We start from the raw sequence: 19,100 nt of genomic DNA, 5'->3' as shown, positions 1-19,100 counted from the left end.
TTCTCTTCTCTACCTTCACTTACTCCCTAGATGATTCCACTCATTTCATAACTTTAAATGCCACAGGCACCAATTGTTCCCAAATTTACACCTCTAGCCCAGACATCTTTGAAATCATGCATCCAAATCCCTACCTGATACATCCTCACAGATAGCTCGAGCTTAACATGTGCAAAACTGAGTTCTTTATTTCATCCCATCTGCAACTCAAACTCTTATCCATCTCAAAAAATAGTAACTCCATTCCTCCATACTTTCCGGCCAAAACCTTGAGTAATCAAGTTCTTTCTCCCCAACCCGGAATCCAATAATTGCTTACCACTTCCAGTAATCCTCACTCTGGTCCAAGTCACATCATCTTCATTATGTCATGGCAGTAGCTTGCCAAGGGACTCTCACAGCCACCTTATATGCTCTCTACATGGTCTGTTCTCTATAAATCAATTGCAGCTCTCTGTTTAAAATTTTATTCAGATCATTATCACTCTTCTGCTCACAGGCCTCCTGGTTTTCTGGCTTCTAACAGTAAAATCCAAAGTCTTCACCACAGGCTACACAGCCCTACGTGATTTGGCCTCTGCTAACTCTCTGTGCCCATGACCTTGGCTCAGAGGCCTGCACTGGTTTCCTGGCTGCTTTTCCAATTGCTTATAATATGCTTCCTGCTTCAGACTGCAATGCAAGTGCTATTTGCTCGGCCTCGTGGGTTGTTTCCTCACTTCCAATAGGGGTCTGTCTGTTCAAATATTACTTTATTTGGAGAGGCCTTCTGTGGTAGGCAGAATTCTAAGATGACCCCAATGAACCCATTCCCTAGTGAAATCGCCCAGCAGCATCCTCTCCCCTTGAGTATGAACAGGACCTGTACCTATGATGGGATGTCACTCCTGCGATTAAGTTATGTCACATGGCAAAAGTGAAGATGTAATTAAAGTTCCAAATCAGTTTGATTTAGAGTTCATCAAAAGGGAGATTATCCTAGGTGAGGCCCGCTTAATCAGGTAAAAAACCTTGAACAGAAAGACTGAGGCCTTGGGAGCGAGGGTGGAGTAGGGGAGATGGTCCACAGCTGCTCCTGAAAGGGCAACAGTCATGTTGTAAACTGTTCGTGGCCTATAGGAGCTCAGGGCCTCAATCCACAACTGCAGGGAGCTAAATTCTGCCAGCAGCCCAAAAAGGCTTGGGAGAGGACCATGAGCTCCGATGAACATGCCTTAATTTCAGCCTGCGAGACACTGAGCAGAATACCCCGCTCAACTTCCAACCTACAGAAACTGAGATAATAAATGGGTGCTGTTCTAAGTTGCTAAGTTTGTGGTAGCTTTTCACAAGCAACAGAAATCTAATATACCTTCTATAATATAGAACACCATCCCCCTTACTTTCTATCCTCCTGACATACCTTTTCCTTCAGACAACTTGGTATATCATACATGCAATTTAAATATTTGAATTTTTCCTCTCCCTGGCTCTAGAATGTAAGCTCCTTTAGGGCAAGAAGTCCACCTTTTCTTTTGTCTACTGGTACATTACAGCACCTGGAACAATGCCATGCACATGGGAAGTGTTCAATAAATATTTATAGAATGAACGAATGTATCTACCGTGTTCATTTACTCTAGAACACAGTGATCAAAAAAAAGTAATACTGTTTAACTCACAACTTTCAAAGGCTGTTTCTCAAACTGAAGCACAAGGAAATCTCCCCCGTTCCACCCCACTCCAGAAATAATTTCTGAGAGATTCATGAGTTCACAAATATGAAAAGTAATAGTCTAAATAACTAGCTTGTAAATATTTAGCAAAAAAAAAAGTATACCAACTGCTATGTACTGAATCGTGGCCCACCCTGAGAAAAAAACTCATATGCTGAAGCCCTAACCCTCCATGTGATGGTATTTAGAGATGGAGCCTTTGGGAGGTAATTACGTTTAGGTGAGCTCATGAAGGTGGGACCCAAGAGACACCAGAGAGCTTGCTCTCACTCCCTCTCCACCATGTGAGGACTCAGTAAGCAGACAGACAGCTGCAAGCCAAGAAGAGAGCCCTCACCAGAAACTAGCCATGCCGACATCCTGATCTCCACAACTATGAGAAAATACATTTCCGTTGTTTCAGCCGCCTAGTCTATGGTATTTTTTTATGGCAACCTAAGTAGACAAACTTACCAACAATTAGGTATCAACAAGTGTTCACTGAAAATAAGTCATACTAAAATACATTTCTATTATTTGAAAGTGTTTCTATAGTCATTAGATTCAGGAAAATGCCATTAATGTGGTACATATTAACTTCAGCAACATATATAATAGATCCCTTTATGATATCCTTCTGAATTGTGTTAGATGTACACTAAAAGGCATTGAATTTGTTGCTGGCTGAACAACTGTACCAAAGAACACTAGTTCATTACTGAAAGTCACTCTGACACTGAATGGTTTCTAACAGATGTCAGAAGACTCCTCTCCCTCAAACTACTAAACACCTTAATCAGTGTTTTGGATAAAGATTAAAAGGCAGGTTAATCAGACTGGCAATGGACATATAACTAAACACTGGAATATGACACATCGATGGTCATGACTGAAACATACAGTGGACAAGAAATTCATCAAAACTATCAGGTTAATTATTAGTGATAAATGGTAAGTTGTATCTAGAGTTGCAGTTCAGAATTAGGCTTGGTAGCCCTTTAAAAAAATCAGCTGTTTTGTTTGGCTGCTGAGTCATGCTGAACATGTCACCACTGTGCATGGATATTTCAAAAGGCAATGAAAACTCACGCTGATTTAGGAGAACTATAGAGTGTGGATTACAAAAAAAAAAAACAAAACACATTATCTTAATATTGTATTCCAGCCTGCTCAGACCACATCTGGAATCCTGTATTTAAATATGGGCACTACATACAAAAGGAACACAAAATAACCACATAAAAAGAGTTATGAGGTCAAACAGGTTTTAGATTAAAGAAAGTTAAACAAATTCCCTTCTTGTAGAACTTCTTAAAATATTTAATGTTAATTTTCCTTATGATTTCCAAAAAAATTGTGTGTGCGTGTGTGTGCACGTGCACAGATTGATGAATAGTGTGCATTGTTTTTTAACTTATTTGAACACAGAACCCTTTCTTCCTGGAGCATCATGTAGGACTAGTGATCCAAGCCACAAGCTTATGAAAACAACCTACACCCACAAGAGAAAATATAACAAAGGCAGATATATACTAAATATTAATAAAAGTGAGCAACTAGGATTGCAAGAGCAATATAGAAACTGTATCATGAGAAAAAGGCTAAAGATTCTTATAGTATTTTGTCTAAGAAAAGAGAAGAACGTTCCTTACAAATATAAAAATGGCTCCCAGAAAAATAAGGGAACACATTTGTCTTATATTGCTCTAGTACCCAGGGCAAAATAATATCTAAAGTTAAGGTTCAGTAGTACGTGTTTTGACACATTTTCCAGGAGACTTTTATCCAGACAGTCTGATATTACAGCCCATAGGAGCCCAGAACAGAAAAGTCGGTTTAATCTTCAGGAGGAGGAAGAACCATCAAACAATTAAGGCTTTTATTTAGTATTAAAGGGGCCATCATGGAGAAAACGTGAGCTTTAGTATGCACAGAAGGTAGGTAAACATCCAGCAGGGACACTAAAAAAAAGATTCCTGCATATATAAAGTGGGCGATTAGACTGTTGGATTCTAAAGGTCACTTCCAACACTGCGTGCTCAGTGGGCTAGACTAAAACCTCGGTAAGTCTTGCTCACCACTGCAACTCAATGACAAACAAGAGCCTGGTACAGAGCTCCTGGTGCGGAGTGGGCTCCTCATAAATATGGGCTGAATTAATGAATAACTGAACAAGTAAAATATAAATGAAAGAAGTACCTCATTCGAAAGTCAAACAAAAAGGGAATGGGCTACCTCATTCTTTAGTGATTGCTAAATTCACGAACTGTGAATAATAATCAAGGCTACCGTCAAATATAAGAAAAACAGCCTTGTGATAATTGCACTTCTCGACTGGGAAATTAACTCTGAATTGAATCACACCAAGGGTTACTGTGAGGTTCCCTTGATAAATATGTGAAAATGCAGACTATAAATGACCATCAGAAGTGAGGGGTGATTATGGTGCCAATGGTCTACTTAGATGGACTATGATAACTCAGAGGGGTGGAAACTAACCTTAAGGATGAACCCACTTTTTGTAGCTACAACTCTGAAAATCCCTAGTGGCCAGAAACTAACCTTGCTGATGAACCCGCTTTTTGTAGCTACAACTCAGAAAATGCCTAGTATATGCACATGCTTTGTTTAATGGTCAGAAAAACGTATGTATAACTTCTTTTAAAACATCTTCAAAGATGTGACAGTATTCTGATAGAACTGATAAACTAGGCTGTTTATAATTCAATTTAAACAGTTTTGTCTTGAGATATCAAATTCTTAGCAAAGAACATCACAAAGATGAACCTTTAAATAATTAAAAAAAAAAATCCTTAAAACAGAAAACACTTTCATTCACTCGACTGCAGACAAAGACCATACTGTCAGGCACCATATTTGTATCCATTTCCTAGAAGACTGAGATTTCTTTCAAAATATATCTGTCATTTCTCCACAGTGGCTGATCAAACTTGCCACTGAAAAATGTTCTGAACAGGCAACCTGTAGTACAAGCATGGTTTATATCTGTCAGAGACCGACTGCTGAAGTGTGAAAGAAACTCATTAAAAATCTCTTACTGTGATCTTACATTGTAAAAAAAAAAGAAAAAGAAAAAGAAAAAAAAAAACCTAAGAAGGAAAAGGCAAGGAAAAAAAACATAATGAAAGGTACATTGAGCCTGCAGACACACTCATATGGTGCTTTTCTTTCTTACTCTTCTTTAGCAAGCAATTAGAAGAGCACAATTAGTCCTGGGAATACAGCACACACTCCTGGTTCGGGGAAATCAAACAAGCTAACGATTTTATTTTATGCTAATATTATGAAAAGTTAACGAAGGAAATTTAAAAAATTGTACTATAGGAAAAACAATGCAGAAGAAACAACATTATTTACCTTAATCTCAAAACGAGGTTCACGGCGCAAGAAGAAGCTTCTCTGTAGTCTTCATTAGCATTGGGTGGGCCCTTTAAAAAGAAAACAGCAAACAGTGTTATAAACTGTATCAGGAAAGGAATGAATAAAATCACAATATCACTTGATTCATACAGCCATTTCTTTCTGGAAATTTCAAAACTAGATCTTTACACACGCAGGCCTTGTTTGGCATCGTAACACCTCCATGTAAAGGTTGTAATGGTGCCTAATTCCCACCACAATTGCGGATATGAATGTTTCATATGGAAAGCCTCAGTTATGGGATGGGCATCATGAACAACTTGTATAAGCTGTAGTAAAGTCCAGCTACCTAAAATGGCACCTCACAACCCACACATGGACTGTTACTATTGAAACTTGGGGATCACAAAGGCTGGGCACCTTAAACCCTGCAATGCAGAGAAAGGCGGGGTCCAGAAGATTCAGCCACTGTTTACCTTTCCTGCCTTTCTCACCTAGAGCCCATTTTCTTGAATATTGATTATTAACCATGAATGTCTCCAATACACAGCCTCTCCCTGTTCTCAGGGAATCCCAGGACATGAGTAGACCTTATTGTTGGAGTAGAAAAAATAAAGCATTTCAGGTCAAGACTTGGCGCTGCCACTGACCTGAAATGCAACCATGAGCAAGCCATTCTCTGAATAACGCCTGCCGTAAAAGGTTGCAGGGAGAACAAAATGATACGTATGAAAGCGAGTCATAAAATGCTCTACAGTACTAGTTATCCTAATCCCTGTTCCTGTTTCCTTTACTCTCTTTGCCCTCTGATCCATTATTATTCTTAACTTGCCTTTTATCATTCAACCAATCCCTACAGTTTATCTCAAGGTCTCTTACTGAGTTGCCTGATACAGTGTAAAGACCTAAACCGAATCCTGACTTGGCCTCTAACTAGCGGTGTGACTATGGGGGAGCCACTTCACCTCTGCAAGTCTTTACTCCCTCAACTATAAAATAAGGGCCCCGCATTAGCTATCTGACCTCAAACAGGCTTCCTGAAGCCAACAAAATCACTCTAATTCTCTCTCCAATGTACGGCTATTTTATAAAACACAGACCAAGTAAAACAGAAATGAATTTAAATTGAATATGCAGAGTTTGAAAGAAAGAAAATTATGATCATGACAGTGGTGACGCTTTATAGTACAACCACTTTGAGAACAAAAGGGCTTGCCTGTTAATTATACAGCAGAACCAGAATGCAGGCCTGTGCTCTGGTTCTATGCCCCTAGGCCTTTCCCTGGATTGCTCAGCATCCCTCATCACCTCCCACCGTGGCTCACAGCACACGTCTTCTGTCCCATAACTTTAATAAATATGCATTATAAATGCATGTCACAGTTACTGGACTATTATTTTTACAAGGCAAGTTGTAGAGATGAATTGGCCCATAAAATTCAATGATAACAGAATTATGAAAACAGGTTATGGAAATCCAACCAGGAGCAAAAAATAAAAGTATCAATTAACCACAATGTTCTGTGGCTGGAATATAACAGAATGGTGTCATTTTCTTTCCTTTTCTTCTTTTCCACAGTACCAGCAATTTCAGGAGCAGTCTGGTAATCAATTCTCACTCTTGAGCCTGTCATTTAAAGGTTGGAGGTCCCACAAAGCACAGTCAATAGCAACCTATTTAAAAAGAGAGCTTATAAGCCCTTGATTTGGAGGCACTACCTTGGAATTATCTATCTTTCTAAAATGTTGGCTTTTTAAAAGATCTGTCTACAAAGCATCTCAAACGGAATGACTGGCAGAGAAACATACCTGAGAGTCGTGCACAGAGAGGGACTGTATTTGTTCGGGGATGGTGCTGGCATTCACTGCAATCTGTTACGAGAGCCACCATTACAGCATTCAAGAAAGCCAAAGGGAGACATGGTGAGTGTGGTTACATTAAGTCCCAATTATCAGACCCAATAATTTCCAAATGATCATAAAGCAACATTTACCAAAGTGTGGCTCTTTGACTACTTGTGTTGGAATCACCTAGGACAAGTGTTAAAGACCCCTGGGCCCCTCCCGGCCTATGACTCAGAATTACACAGAGATGGAAGAGAATCTGTGTCTTTACCAAGTTCCCCAAATAACCCTCATTATCCTGTTAAAGAACCACTAAGCTAAAGTGAAAAGGCATGAATTACTTGATATTTTAAATTTGATAACCAAAAGATGTCCTAGGATAATTTTTTCTTATTGCACAATTTCATCTAAGGTTAACGGGCCCTCAATGAAAAGACGTTAGGGTTAATAAAACCTGCCCCTTTAATCGTAACTATGAGCAATTATTCACTGTATTTAAAAAATACATAAGGATAGTTGCATTTTTAAAAGACATTAATGCTAAAGTGATAGGTTATACTCCTCTCTCAAAGTTAGAAACCCAACTCTAAGGTTACACCCAAATTATTTTTGCCTCAAGCTCTACTTTTGTGAACTCTGCCCTGGAGCAAAATTTGAAAGACAAAAAAAAAAAAAAAAAAAAACTCAAAGAGAAACAGCAATGAAAATGAACAAAAAGGATCTCCTATTTCTAAACTTACTATCAATTCTAAATCAGAAATCATCAAAAATTATTTGTGAGAAGAGCTTTCTAAAGTTTAAGAGCATAAAATTCTTACTCTCCATGCTTCTTCCAAAATAACTATGGTGGTAGTGAAGTAATAGGGAGAAGTGTATTGATGTCTGCAATTTACTTTGAAATGCATCAAAAAGTTAAGACAGACTGAAGGATGAATAGATGGATATATATGTGATAGAGCAAGTACAGTAATGATGATACCTAGATTATAGGTATACGGCGTTCATTATAAAATGTTTTAAAGTTGCTATATTTATTTTTACAATAAGATGTTAGGGGAAAATGACTACGTTAGAAGAACAAACAACCTGTATTCATTAACCAGCCAGAGGGTCTGGACCTACTTCAAATGATCTCTTGCAAAGAATCTTTCAGGGTGATTCCACAATCTTAATTTAAATTTGTGATACAACCAAAGGCCACATCAGTACTTATAAACAGCATTGTGACTTCCTCTAGTCAAAGAACTACTGTAACCTGAAAAACCTTAGTGGCATTTACTAAGAGGTGAAAACTTCTCTTTCCCCTTGGGAGACCCATCTCCTGCCCTGCACAATCATCAGGATGGAGGGCTAATCAACTAGGCAGGGGGCTGGAACCCCACACACACCCTGCAACCTCACTGTGTAGGTGTAACCCTGAATACAATGAGGGGACCAGCCTCCACTCTGATGCACAAGCAATATGGTAATTCCTCAGAAAATGTGCTGAGATGCACAGGAGAACTGGAGAGGGAGGGAATATAGTTTGGATATTTGTTCCCACCCAAGTCTCATGTTGAAATGTAATCCTCAGCCAGGCGCAGTGGCTCATGCCTCTAATCCCAGCACTTTGAAAGGACGAGGTGGGTGGATCACTTGAGGCCAAGAGTTCGAGGCTAGCTTGGGCAACATGGTGAAACTCCATCTCTACTAAAAATACAAAAATTAGCCAGGTGTGGTGTTTTGCACCTGTAGTACAAGCTACTTGAGAGGCTGAGGCACAAGAATCACTGGAACCCAGAAGGCAGAGATTGCAGTGAGCTGTGATCACACCACTGCACTCTAGCCTGAGTGACAAAGTGAGACTCTGTCTCAAAAAAAAAAAAAGAAAAAAAATGTTATCTCCAACGTTGGAGGTGGGGCCTGACAGCACGTGTTTGGATCATGGGGGTGGATCCCTCATGAATAGCTTGGGCCATTCCCTTGGTGATAAGTGAGTGCCCACTCTGAGTTCACACGAGATTTGGTCATTTAAAAGTCTGTGGTACCTCCTCCCCAATCTCTCTGTTGCTCCTGCTTTCACCAAATTATGTGCCTGTTCTCACTTCACCTTCCACCATGAGCAAAAGCTCCCTGAGGCTTTCCCAGAAGCTGAGCAGCTGCCAGCATCAGCTTATATGGCCTGCAGAACCATGAGTCAATTAAATCTCTTTTTTTTCTAAATAATCCACTCTCAGGTAGCAACGCAAGGATGGCCTAATACAGGAGGCCACTGTACAAAACATCTTCCTTGACAACGAACTGCAGTCCTCCAAATGTCACCACTACAGATCCATTCTATGGGATTAGGGCATGGTTTTTTGGGTATACTCTTCTAAGTGTAAAAACTTGTAAGAAAGCTAACATATTAAGCAGCTGTCAATTTATCAGGGTTTTTCATTTCCTTTTAAACAATTTGCTATAGGATGGACATTTGAGAGAATGAGCGTTTTGATGGGAAGGTATATTAGTCCGGTTTCATACTGCTATGAATAAATACCCAAGACTGGGTAATTTATAATGAAAAACGGGGGTTAATAGACTCGCAGGTCCACATGGCTGGGAAGGCCTCATAATCACGGCAGAAGGCACAGGAGGAGCAAAGGCACAGCTTACATGGTAGCAGGCAAGAGAGTGTGTGCAGGAGAACTGCTCTTTATAAAACCATCAGATCTCATGAGGCTTGTACACTATTATGAGAATAGCATAGGAAAACCTGCTGCTATGATTCAATTACCTCTCATCGGGTCCCTCCCATGACATGTAGGGATTATAGAAGCTACAATTCAAGATGAGATTTGGGTGGGGACACAGCCAAACCATATCAGAGGAGGAGGCAAAAACAATGGATTAATGTTGAACACCACCATGGCAATAGAACTTGATGGGGATCTAGGACAGGATAAGAGAGGAAAAGATCTCAGAATAGAGACAAGAAAGAGACAACATCTGCTTTCCAATTTTTCATAGAGCTCTGCCTAATGAACTCCTTTCCTGTTTTCGCAAATATGATAGCTAAATGCAATGTGCTATCCTGGATTGGATCCTGGCAAAAACAAGGGACACTAGTAGGCAAACTAGTGACATGGGAACAAATTCTGGGGCTTAGTTAACAGTCACATGGCAGCACTGGTTTCTGAGTTGTAACAAATTTGTCAGGAATACATAAGAAATCAACAGTGGGGGAGACTGCGTGAGGAGTATATGGGAACTCTGCACTGTCTCTGCAACGTTTCTATAAATTGAAAATTATTCCAAAATCAAAAGTTCATCTTCAGATATATTGCAGATTTCTGGACTTCTGATAACATATCTATCTTTCCTCACAACTACTCAGAAGGGCAGTCACCTGCAATAACAACACCTTTTAGAAAGTGGCATCATGAAAATATCAGGTTAAAGCAGTCTGTGATGGCTAAGGATAACCATAATAAAAGTGGAGGGAGAAGTCAAATCTCTCTCTCCATCTCCATATGGGTATAGAACAAGCATGTTTGACAGCTCACAGACATTTGGAAAACATGTTTTCGTAGAAATTTTTTTTTTTTTTTCTGAGATGGAGTTTCACTCAGTCACCTAGGCTGGAGTGCAGTGGCATGATCTCAGCTCACTGCAACCTCCACCTCCTGGGTTCAAGCGATTCTCCTGCCGCAGCCTCCTGAGTAGCTGGGATTACAGGGACACACCACCATGCCCGGCTAATTTTTTGTATTTTTAGTAGAGACAGGGTTTCACCATGTTGGCCAGGCTGGTCTCGAACTCCTGGCCTCAGGTGATCCACCCGCCTCAGCCTCCAAGTGCTGGGATTACAGGCATGAGCCACTGCGCCTGGCCCATAGTAATAATTTTTAAAAGCTAACAGCAGTCTTAAATAACATGTGACAATAGCAATAAGTAATATAAGGGAAAAAATTAGTTTTCACATTGCATCTAATCTCTAATAAAATTAACTCAATTTAAATATCAAATGTATTTTCTCCTCAGAGCAAAATCCCAGAATTAGGAAACAGAAACATTTCCATAATTAGCCAAGTCTAGATTCTTGATAACAAAACTTTTCAATATACCTTTTGCGAGCCCTACTGGGCTTCAGCCAGAAACCTTTCCCACCTGCTTCATTACCCTTGATTAAATAAAGACAACTTTTCCAAGGGATTTCTGAAACATTTTCTTTTATCTTATTTTTATTTTGGAAATTTCTGATAGACATTTAAAACAAATCTTCAGGAATTTTGAGCACACCAGCTTCCTGGATTCCAGTCTGGACTTCTGGATTCCGAGGGATTTGTGCAGTTTTCCTAGCCAGTCCTTGATCCTAGCTGTGAATCAGAATCCTGTGAGCAGCTTTTTAAAAATCAGAGTTGCCTGGACATCACCCCAAATTACCAAATCAGAATCTGTGGGTTGAGTCTAGACATTGCATTTTTAAAGGTTTCCAGCCAGGGTTGTGAATTGTTTATTTTCATGTCACCTAACTGAGATGCTACTATAAAAAAGTGTTACTTTAATAGAAGCCTTAGCAAATGCCCTCCTCAGTTAAATGAACCCCAATGAAACTATAAATTTAAAGATAAAGTCAATTTCACTTTTTATTTAGAAAATTAGGATATAATGCAAAATTGACAGAAAGTCATAAAACATGTACTTATTATTTTTGACAAAAAGAGATTCCAAAACCACTGGTCAAAAGAAGATCAATAATGGGATAACAGTTGAAAAGTTTTATATACGCTAAGAAGCTATATAAGCTAGGAAACACTACCTAAGGACACCGTCCTTGAAATACCACCCCTTCCCCTGGCCCCCAAAGAGACGAAAAGCATCCAGCTAGCAGGCTCTCTTTGCTTTTATGAAATTCCCACAGTGCCTAACACAGTTCCATGTGGAAATCAGACACAGATTAAACATCTGTTTCATTAACTGATGTTATTAATATTAGCATTATTATTAACCTTTAGTCTTCACTGGCTTCCATCAACCAAGTAGAATATGATGATAAACAAATGAAATGAGGATCAGCTATCTACTTGTTATAAATTATTAACTACTAGTGGGTGACTAATACTTTGATATTTCTTTTTTTTTTAAATTATACTTTAAGTTTTAGGGTACATGTGCACAACGTGCAGGTTTGCTACATATGTATACATGTGCCATGTTGGTTTGCTGCACCCATTAACTCGTCATTTACATTAGGTATATCTCCTAATGCTGTCCCTCCCCCAAACCCCCACTCCACGACAGGCCCCGGTGTGTGATGTTTCCAGCCCTGTGTCCAAGTGATCTCATTGTTCAATTCCCACCTATAAGTGAGAACATGCGGTGTTTGGTTTTCTGTCCTTGCGACAGTTTGCTCAGAATGATGGTTTCCAGCTTCATCCATGTCCCTACAAAGGACATGAACTCATCCTTTTTTAATACTTTGATATTTCTAAAATATCAGGTTAGGAACACAGGGCCAATTTTTCAGTGTTGATGGCTATGAATCTCAAGCCAGATCTGAACCCCAAGATAAGTAATGTAACTCTAAAACTTTACAGATTATACTGGAAATTCTCTTGGACTTCGGAGGATCTCCCAATATGACCCAGGATGAGGTGGAGCTTCTCAATGTCCCTCTGACAAACATCCCACTCTGGCCTTCTCAGTCTTCTTCGATTAATACTGTAATACTTGGACATTCTACCTCATACTTCCTAGGAGGCCAAATAGCCCCTCACCCATTAAGCTTTCCTAAAATATCCCTAGTTTATTGTAGCACCTTACTCTGTCTAAACATGGTACTAACAAAGCTACTTTTCTGAACTTCACCTCAATTATGTCTTCTGATCCCTCGAATCACTTCTGACCTACTCATAAATACTATATGCCTACTTGTGCACTTAATACTTGACTTGCAGTGCATACCCAATTCATGTCATCAGTGAACATGTATAGTGTCTACTAGATGCAAAAGAAACACAAACTTTCATGTTTTGCATTTTTTTCATAAAATACTATCTCAATCTTCTAGTGGTTTATAGTCAAAAAACAACTGAATCGCAATGTAATGACAAACATGAAAAAACTTATTAAAATGTAAATACTCTGGCATTTAAATGTGTTATTTGGCACAGATAAGCATTTTCACTCTCAAAGATGTTTACAGGTGTAAGGTGCACTGACTGTCAGAAGCTGTATATATTGATTGGTACAGCTACTGATAGCAACTACAAAAATTCAAAATCAGGCCAGGCGCAGTGGCTCATGCTTGTAATCCCAGCACTTTGGGAGGCCGAGGTGGGTGGATCATGAGGTCAGGAGATCGAGACCATCTTGGCTAACACGGTGAAACACTGTCTCTACTAAAAATACAAAAAATTAGCCAGGCGTGGTGGCGGGTGCCTGTAGTCCCAGCTACTTGGAGAGGCTGAGGCAGGAGAATGGCGTGAACCCAGGAGGCAGAGTTTGCAGTGAGCTGAAATCGGACCACTGTACTCCAGCCTGGGTGACAGAGTGAGAGTCCGTCTTAAAAAAAAAAAAAAAAAAAAAAAAAATTCAAAATCAGCAGACGCATAAAGCAATCACAATTCTAAGTACCTATAATTTACTTATCTATGTGCCCCCTGAAATATATACACAAAAAAGTTAAGGGAATGATATTTGTAATAGCAGCCTAAGTGCTCACCAAGAAGGAAATGGTTAAATAAACAATTTTCATTCATCTAATACAATACTATGTGACAGGAAATAAAAAAGAGGCAGATCTATAGTTCCTAAGGTGGAAAGATTGCCAAAACAATCAAGCAAGTTGCAAAAATATTTTCTAGTTTTTATAATTCCATTCATGTTTTAAAAATGACATGCTAGATTTTTTAATGAACATATTAGTATGGAAAGAAACAGAAAAGGTCTGGAAGAAAACTCTGTTCAAACTGATGACTTCTGTGGAATGAAGTGACAGTCACAGGGGTGAAAAGGGGAGCAGGATAAAAGCGGTCTTTCAGTTTTTATTATATGTCATTCTCCTATGTTTTTCAAATCATTATTCTATGTCTCCTCAGTAAGGCCTATCCTGACCAACTCATCTAAAATTACAACCTCCCACCACACTCCTTGAAGCCCCCATGCCATTCTGTTTCTTTCTATCACTCCTATTCCATTGTAACAAACCACATAATTTACTTACTTATTAAGGCTATTATATATTGTTTACCTACTCCCATAAGAAAGGACAGGGATTTTGCTCTGTATTTCTCACTGACCTATCCCTTAAACCTACTAAGACAGGGCACATAGTAGGGACATAATACATATTTGCTGAATAGTTACATATGTAACACTTTTTAATTTCCTTTATAATAGAAAAATACAGTACTTCATGCTTTGCTTACAGAAAGCAGTTTGGGGTAGTTGGCAAATCAGAGGGATACTTTAATTAAAAGCTGAAAGAACACAGGAAGCATCACTGTAGCATCTCTTAATACAGCTCAAGATAATCAAATATCAAGGCTGTCAAAGGAACAGCTGTCAAAAAACTAGCCTGAGAAGCTGTGCAATAGCAGGTGGGGCCTGTTATTCCTAAAATTTGGTGGAAGTGTTTACATGCAAACACATATATCCTTTCACAGAAATAAGAGTTCTATTCATATGCTTCTTTAATTATAAATCAATATGTTAACAGACATATGGTGCTGAGAAATCAAATGAGTCTACATGCAGTAAACCACCTATGACTTTCATATTCCACTTAAGAAGGTCAGTACTGATGCCTGAAGATCAACTCACAGCACGCTACATAGTCTTTCCCTTCCTGTCTGTGCAGAAAATATTCTTGCCAAAAAGATACTGCTATTCTCCAAATAACAGATCAGCTATCAGAGCAATTTCAACGAGCATACAGTAAGAGATTATCCTAAATCCTTATGACCCGCGCCCACCAGCCTTACTAGCAAGGCAGGATCCAATGGATATCGTCCAATGAAGATTTCTTGCAGTGAACAACAAATGTTTTGTGAGTCAATGATGCTACTTTAACCATGTTATGTTGTTCTATTTCTCGGCAGAACTGACACTTTTAGTAAAAAATACTCTTAGAAATAGCAGAAAAGCCTAGACTCTGCACCTGAGATAAAATGAGAGAAAGGAAGGAGAAACAGAGTTCATGATACGTGGTTAAGATCATTCTGAAGATTCAGCACAACATCTGTGTAGTCAGCGTGTTCCGTGTGGGGCTCATCACCACTGCTCCTAACAAAGGGGGATGAGGTCTCTGATCAAAGCTTATACATATATATATATATTTTCCTGAGGTGCAGTCTGGCTCTGTCACCCAGGTTGGAGTGCAGTGGCACAATCTCAGCTCACTGCAACCTCCACCTCCCGGGTTCCAGTGATTCTCGTGCCTCAGCCTCCCGAGTACAGGTGCCTGCCACCATGCCCAACTAATTTTGTATTTTTAGTAGAGACGGGGTTTCGCCATGTTAGCCTGGCTGGTCTTGAATTCCTGACCTTGTGTGATCCACCCGACTCAGCCTCCCAAAGTGCTGGGATTACAGGAGTGAGCCACCGCACCTGGCCAAATTTATATTTTATGTATGAAATTGAGAGGTGAATTAAATGATAAACACAGGAGAAAACAAAATCTGAAGGAGAGCTACCATGGGGAGGCAGGCAAGCTGAAAAATGCCTAGGAAAGGCCTATCCATATGGCATGAAAGATGGAGAGAGAAGGGTGAGTGGAAAGAAAAGGAGAAGAAAGGGTGGCCTGTGGCTCTGCTGCCCTCCTCCTTACAAGACCCAGCTGGCTACTGCCACTTCAAACTCCATGATGAGAGGTACTACATTTAATCAAAAGGAAATGTCTGCTAATTAAAAAAAATTGGGATGGATATCATTTGTAGTCCAAAGTTTTTTGTTTTCTTAATGAGAATTTATTTGGGTATACATTAATTACTAGGTCTGTAAAATATTTGGAGCTATTTAAATACGCTCAAATTTCCTCTAGGAGAATTAGCAAGTCTTGTGAACTACAGTTATCATTAGTCATTAGGCATTAGGATAATTAATCAGATGGAGGAAGTAAATCAAATATGATCTCTTAATCAAAAGATGACCAGGCCTCAAAGGGAAGCTGTTAAAATTTTTTGAGTGCTCCTTAACCTACTAAGGTATTATTCAGAAGATTTAAAAACAGACCAATAGATTCAACCAAGAGTTTCTAACCATTTTAGTATCTACTTTATTGCAAACAAAAAACATGGAAGACATTTTGCCTGTATGCTTAGTATGTTTTCTAAAGGCAGTAATCCCAAGAGTTAAAATTAATTGATTACCTAGCCTGTGCCAAGGATTCCATGGAGGGTTTTGTGTACGTGATTTTGCCAATCCTCATGGCAACTTTATTATAAGTACTGGGATCATCCTCATCTGACAGACGAGGAAACAGGCTCAGAAAGCAATTTGCCCTGATTTATTCAGCCCAAAGTAACTCAGACAGAATCAGGAGCTGCGAAGTCCATGTGCCTTTGCTTTTTCTTTCTACTCCGTGAGATTTTGAAGCATCTCCCCTAAATCTATCAGACTCTGATACCCCAAGAAAGAAATGAAATGGCAAAATAATAGACAAATAGCCACAGCTCACCTCTGGATTTTCTTCTTTTACTCTTCGTGACTGTAAAACAATTATGTATCCATTAATATATATATATATATACATACACATACACAATCACAAAAATAAAATTTGCACAGATTAGCTCATCGTCAGTATGTCATTTACCTTTTCCTGAGAAAAAGCTGCTTTCCCTTCTTCGCTCTTCTCATCCATCTCATCGTCACTCCACTCCCAGTCCCCGTCTTCGGTTTTATGAAGGTGACCGCTTGACCCAGGAACTCTTCTTACCTGAATCAAAATAAGCCCACACAATTCTTCACTAGTCACATGTGAACCATTTCACTGGTGCTGCAACTTGGGTTATACAGCATACACACCAACCTGAAAATAACCTGAGTGGCTGTGAATCCAGGGATAGCTTGCGGTTAAGATCCAAGAAGACTACACAGCGTCCAGACTCCCAAACTCATCCTCTTTCCAAAAATGCTGTGTTTTTTTTAAATGCATTACTATATACACGAAGAACAAAATATTTTGGAAGAATACTGCACCCATAAGCAATTAAGGATCAAGCTCATTTTTCATGTTTACTTCAGGTAACACTTTATTAGCTGCCATATAAAAAAGGCCACGTGGTAGGCTTCAAATTGCCTAAGGAAGTGCATGCAAGCAACGTCCCGCTGACTGAGCAAAGGCACAGAAATCAGGAAGCCTAACGACGCATACTAGACCATGGGTATCAGCGATCTAAAAACCTAAGACAACAAAGCACACCCTTCTATTGCCACCTCACTCTCTTACAGAACCTGACATTATGCTTATTTCCCCAGGATTCTGCTCAACCTATTTGAACAAAACAAAACAGCACCAGACCATTCTTAACACACTTTGTAGCACTTATGAGACTTGTGAAATTGCTAGGAACACAGCTTGATAATCAGCAGCCATGCTAGTGTCTAGATTATAATCAGTCTTCCTCATTATTTCAAATTGTTTTGAGCTAAGGTAGAGATGTAATCCATAGGGCAAGCTTTCCAAATGTCTTTGTGGTTGGAAAAGCAAAACTTTTAAAAGGACAGGATGACTGAGAATGAGCCTCTGAGACCAAAGTAATTTGCTTAAAAAATGTACTGAGACGTAATTAAACAAAGCACTGTAGCAGATGAACATGATGTGAACGCCAACAGCCGTGGTCCAAGGATTCAGAGAAACTTCAAGTGGAAAGGAAGCTTCCAGACAATCTAGTCCCACCTCTCCATTTTACAGATGAGGAGATGAAGGCCCAGAACGTGACCCAAGATCATACAGTAATGAAGGCAAAGCAAGGCAAGAAACAAAGCCTTAGACTCCCACTCAAATGTGCCTCTACTTATGCCACTGAATGATAACCGCCAGCAAGAAGTTATCTAAAAATGTCCTTTGAAGACCGAAAGACTATCATGTGAAGAAAGCCTACTTTTTATAATAGACACTATTTAGTTGTATCACAGGAGCTTCAGTAAAGCCAAGGGAAACAACACAGAACTTAAATTTAAATATTTAAGTTTAGTATACATGTCAGATCAATGTGACGTCATAAAAAATGCATGCTAGGGGTTGGCTTTGATTTGAGGGCCTTACCATCTAGAGCCTGTAAAAGTAACCCTGACCAGTTGGTCTAGAAGATTTGAGCTCCAACACAGAAAGTCAGAAAGAAAGTACAAAGTGCTTTTTCATAATTGCAGATAGTTATGCTCATTTTTTTTTTAAAAAGCTTTTTTCCCCATCCTGCACAAAAATTTTTTTTAACTAATTTATCTTTGAAATAGTACTTAGTAAAACCTCTTCTGGGCTTGGCATCAGATATTTCTTCCACTTGCATTTTGAGTTGCTCTAAAAGTCTTTTCTAATGATGGTGATTTTAATGGTGCTTATAGATGTTGGCAAAGTACTATAGAAAAAATGCCAAAATGCACTTCAGGATTTGCAGAACAGATTGCTCATTTTAATGCTTGTAGAAATAGCTAAAGGAAGAGAAAATAATTTTCTGTTGACATATACAATAAAATTAATTATTTTCTTAGCAACGCTGATCATGGTGGTAGCAACACAGAGAAACATACGTTAATGACTACATTTAAAAGGAAGAATTTAAAGCCACATCTATTACAAAACATACTGTCAACTAAGAAGTGAGAAAACAAGTAAAATTATCTATCAGACACAGAATAAAACTCTGTCTTTACTAAAATTGTAGAACCCAAGGATAGCTGATGAATTAGTATTCTTTAAGTACTCACCCAAGAGATTACACTAAGGAAATCTTCTTTTCCAGAGAGAGTCTAGATTAACATCCTAAAATTTAGTTTACATCCTTTCCCCCTCTGGCTCTATGTTTACAAGCTCTGTCAGTTTCATTTCCACAAGCAGAATCCTACTATAAACAATAAAATGGCCCATTTTTATTTTATTTTAGAGCCCTGGCTGTCTCTCTGTTTGTTTTATTTGCTGGAAGAGAAAAAGATAAAACAAAACGTCTCGGATTATAGCTCTAGACATTGAAAGAAATGGTGGGATGGGCCTTTAAG

At 39.0% G+C, this 19,100-nt stretch overlaps 1 protein-coding gene across 2 annotated transcripts in view; it reads right to left on the bottom strand.

Annotated features, from left to right (window-relative positions):
- The window catches only part of STK39 (serine/threonine kinase 39), a 295,573-nt gene that overhangs the window by 105,430 nt on the left and 171,043 nt on the right, over window positions 1-19,100 (bottom strand). For both annotated transcript variants that reach the window (XM_030795816.1, XM_030795817.1), the window contains 4 exons: window positions 16,699-16,821; window positions 16,561-16,590; window positions 6,885-6,947; window positions 5,073-5,143 (listed from right to left, as the gene is read on the bottom strand). In XM_030795816.1, the coding sequence (XP_030651676.1) occupies window positions 5,073-5,143; window positions 6,885-6,947; window positions 16,561-16,590; window positions 16,699-16,821 (287 nt within the window). The remainder of the gene's footprint in view (window positions 1-5,072; window positions 5,144-6,884; window positions 6,948-16,560; window positions 16,591-16,698; window positions 16,822-19,100) is intronic.

This window comes from Nomascus leucogenys, chromosome 17 (assembly GCF_006542625.1).
Source record: "Nomascus leucogenys isolate Asia chromosome 17, Asia_NLE_v1, whole genome shotgun sequence".
Taxonomy (NCBI): domain Eukaryota; kingdom Metazoa; phylum Chordata; class Mammalia; order Primates; family Hylobatidae; genus Nomascus; species Nomascus leucogenys.
The sequence above is the reverse complement of the archived record's forward strand: the minus strand, read 5'-3'. Positions and strand labels throughout refer to the sequence as shown.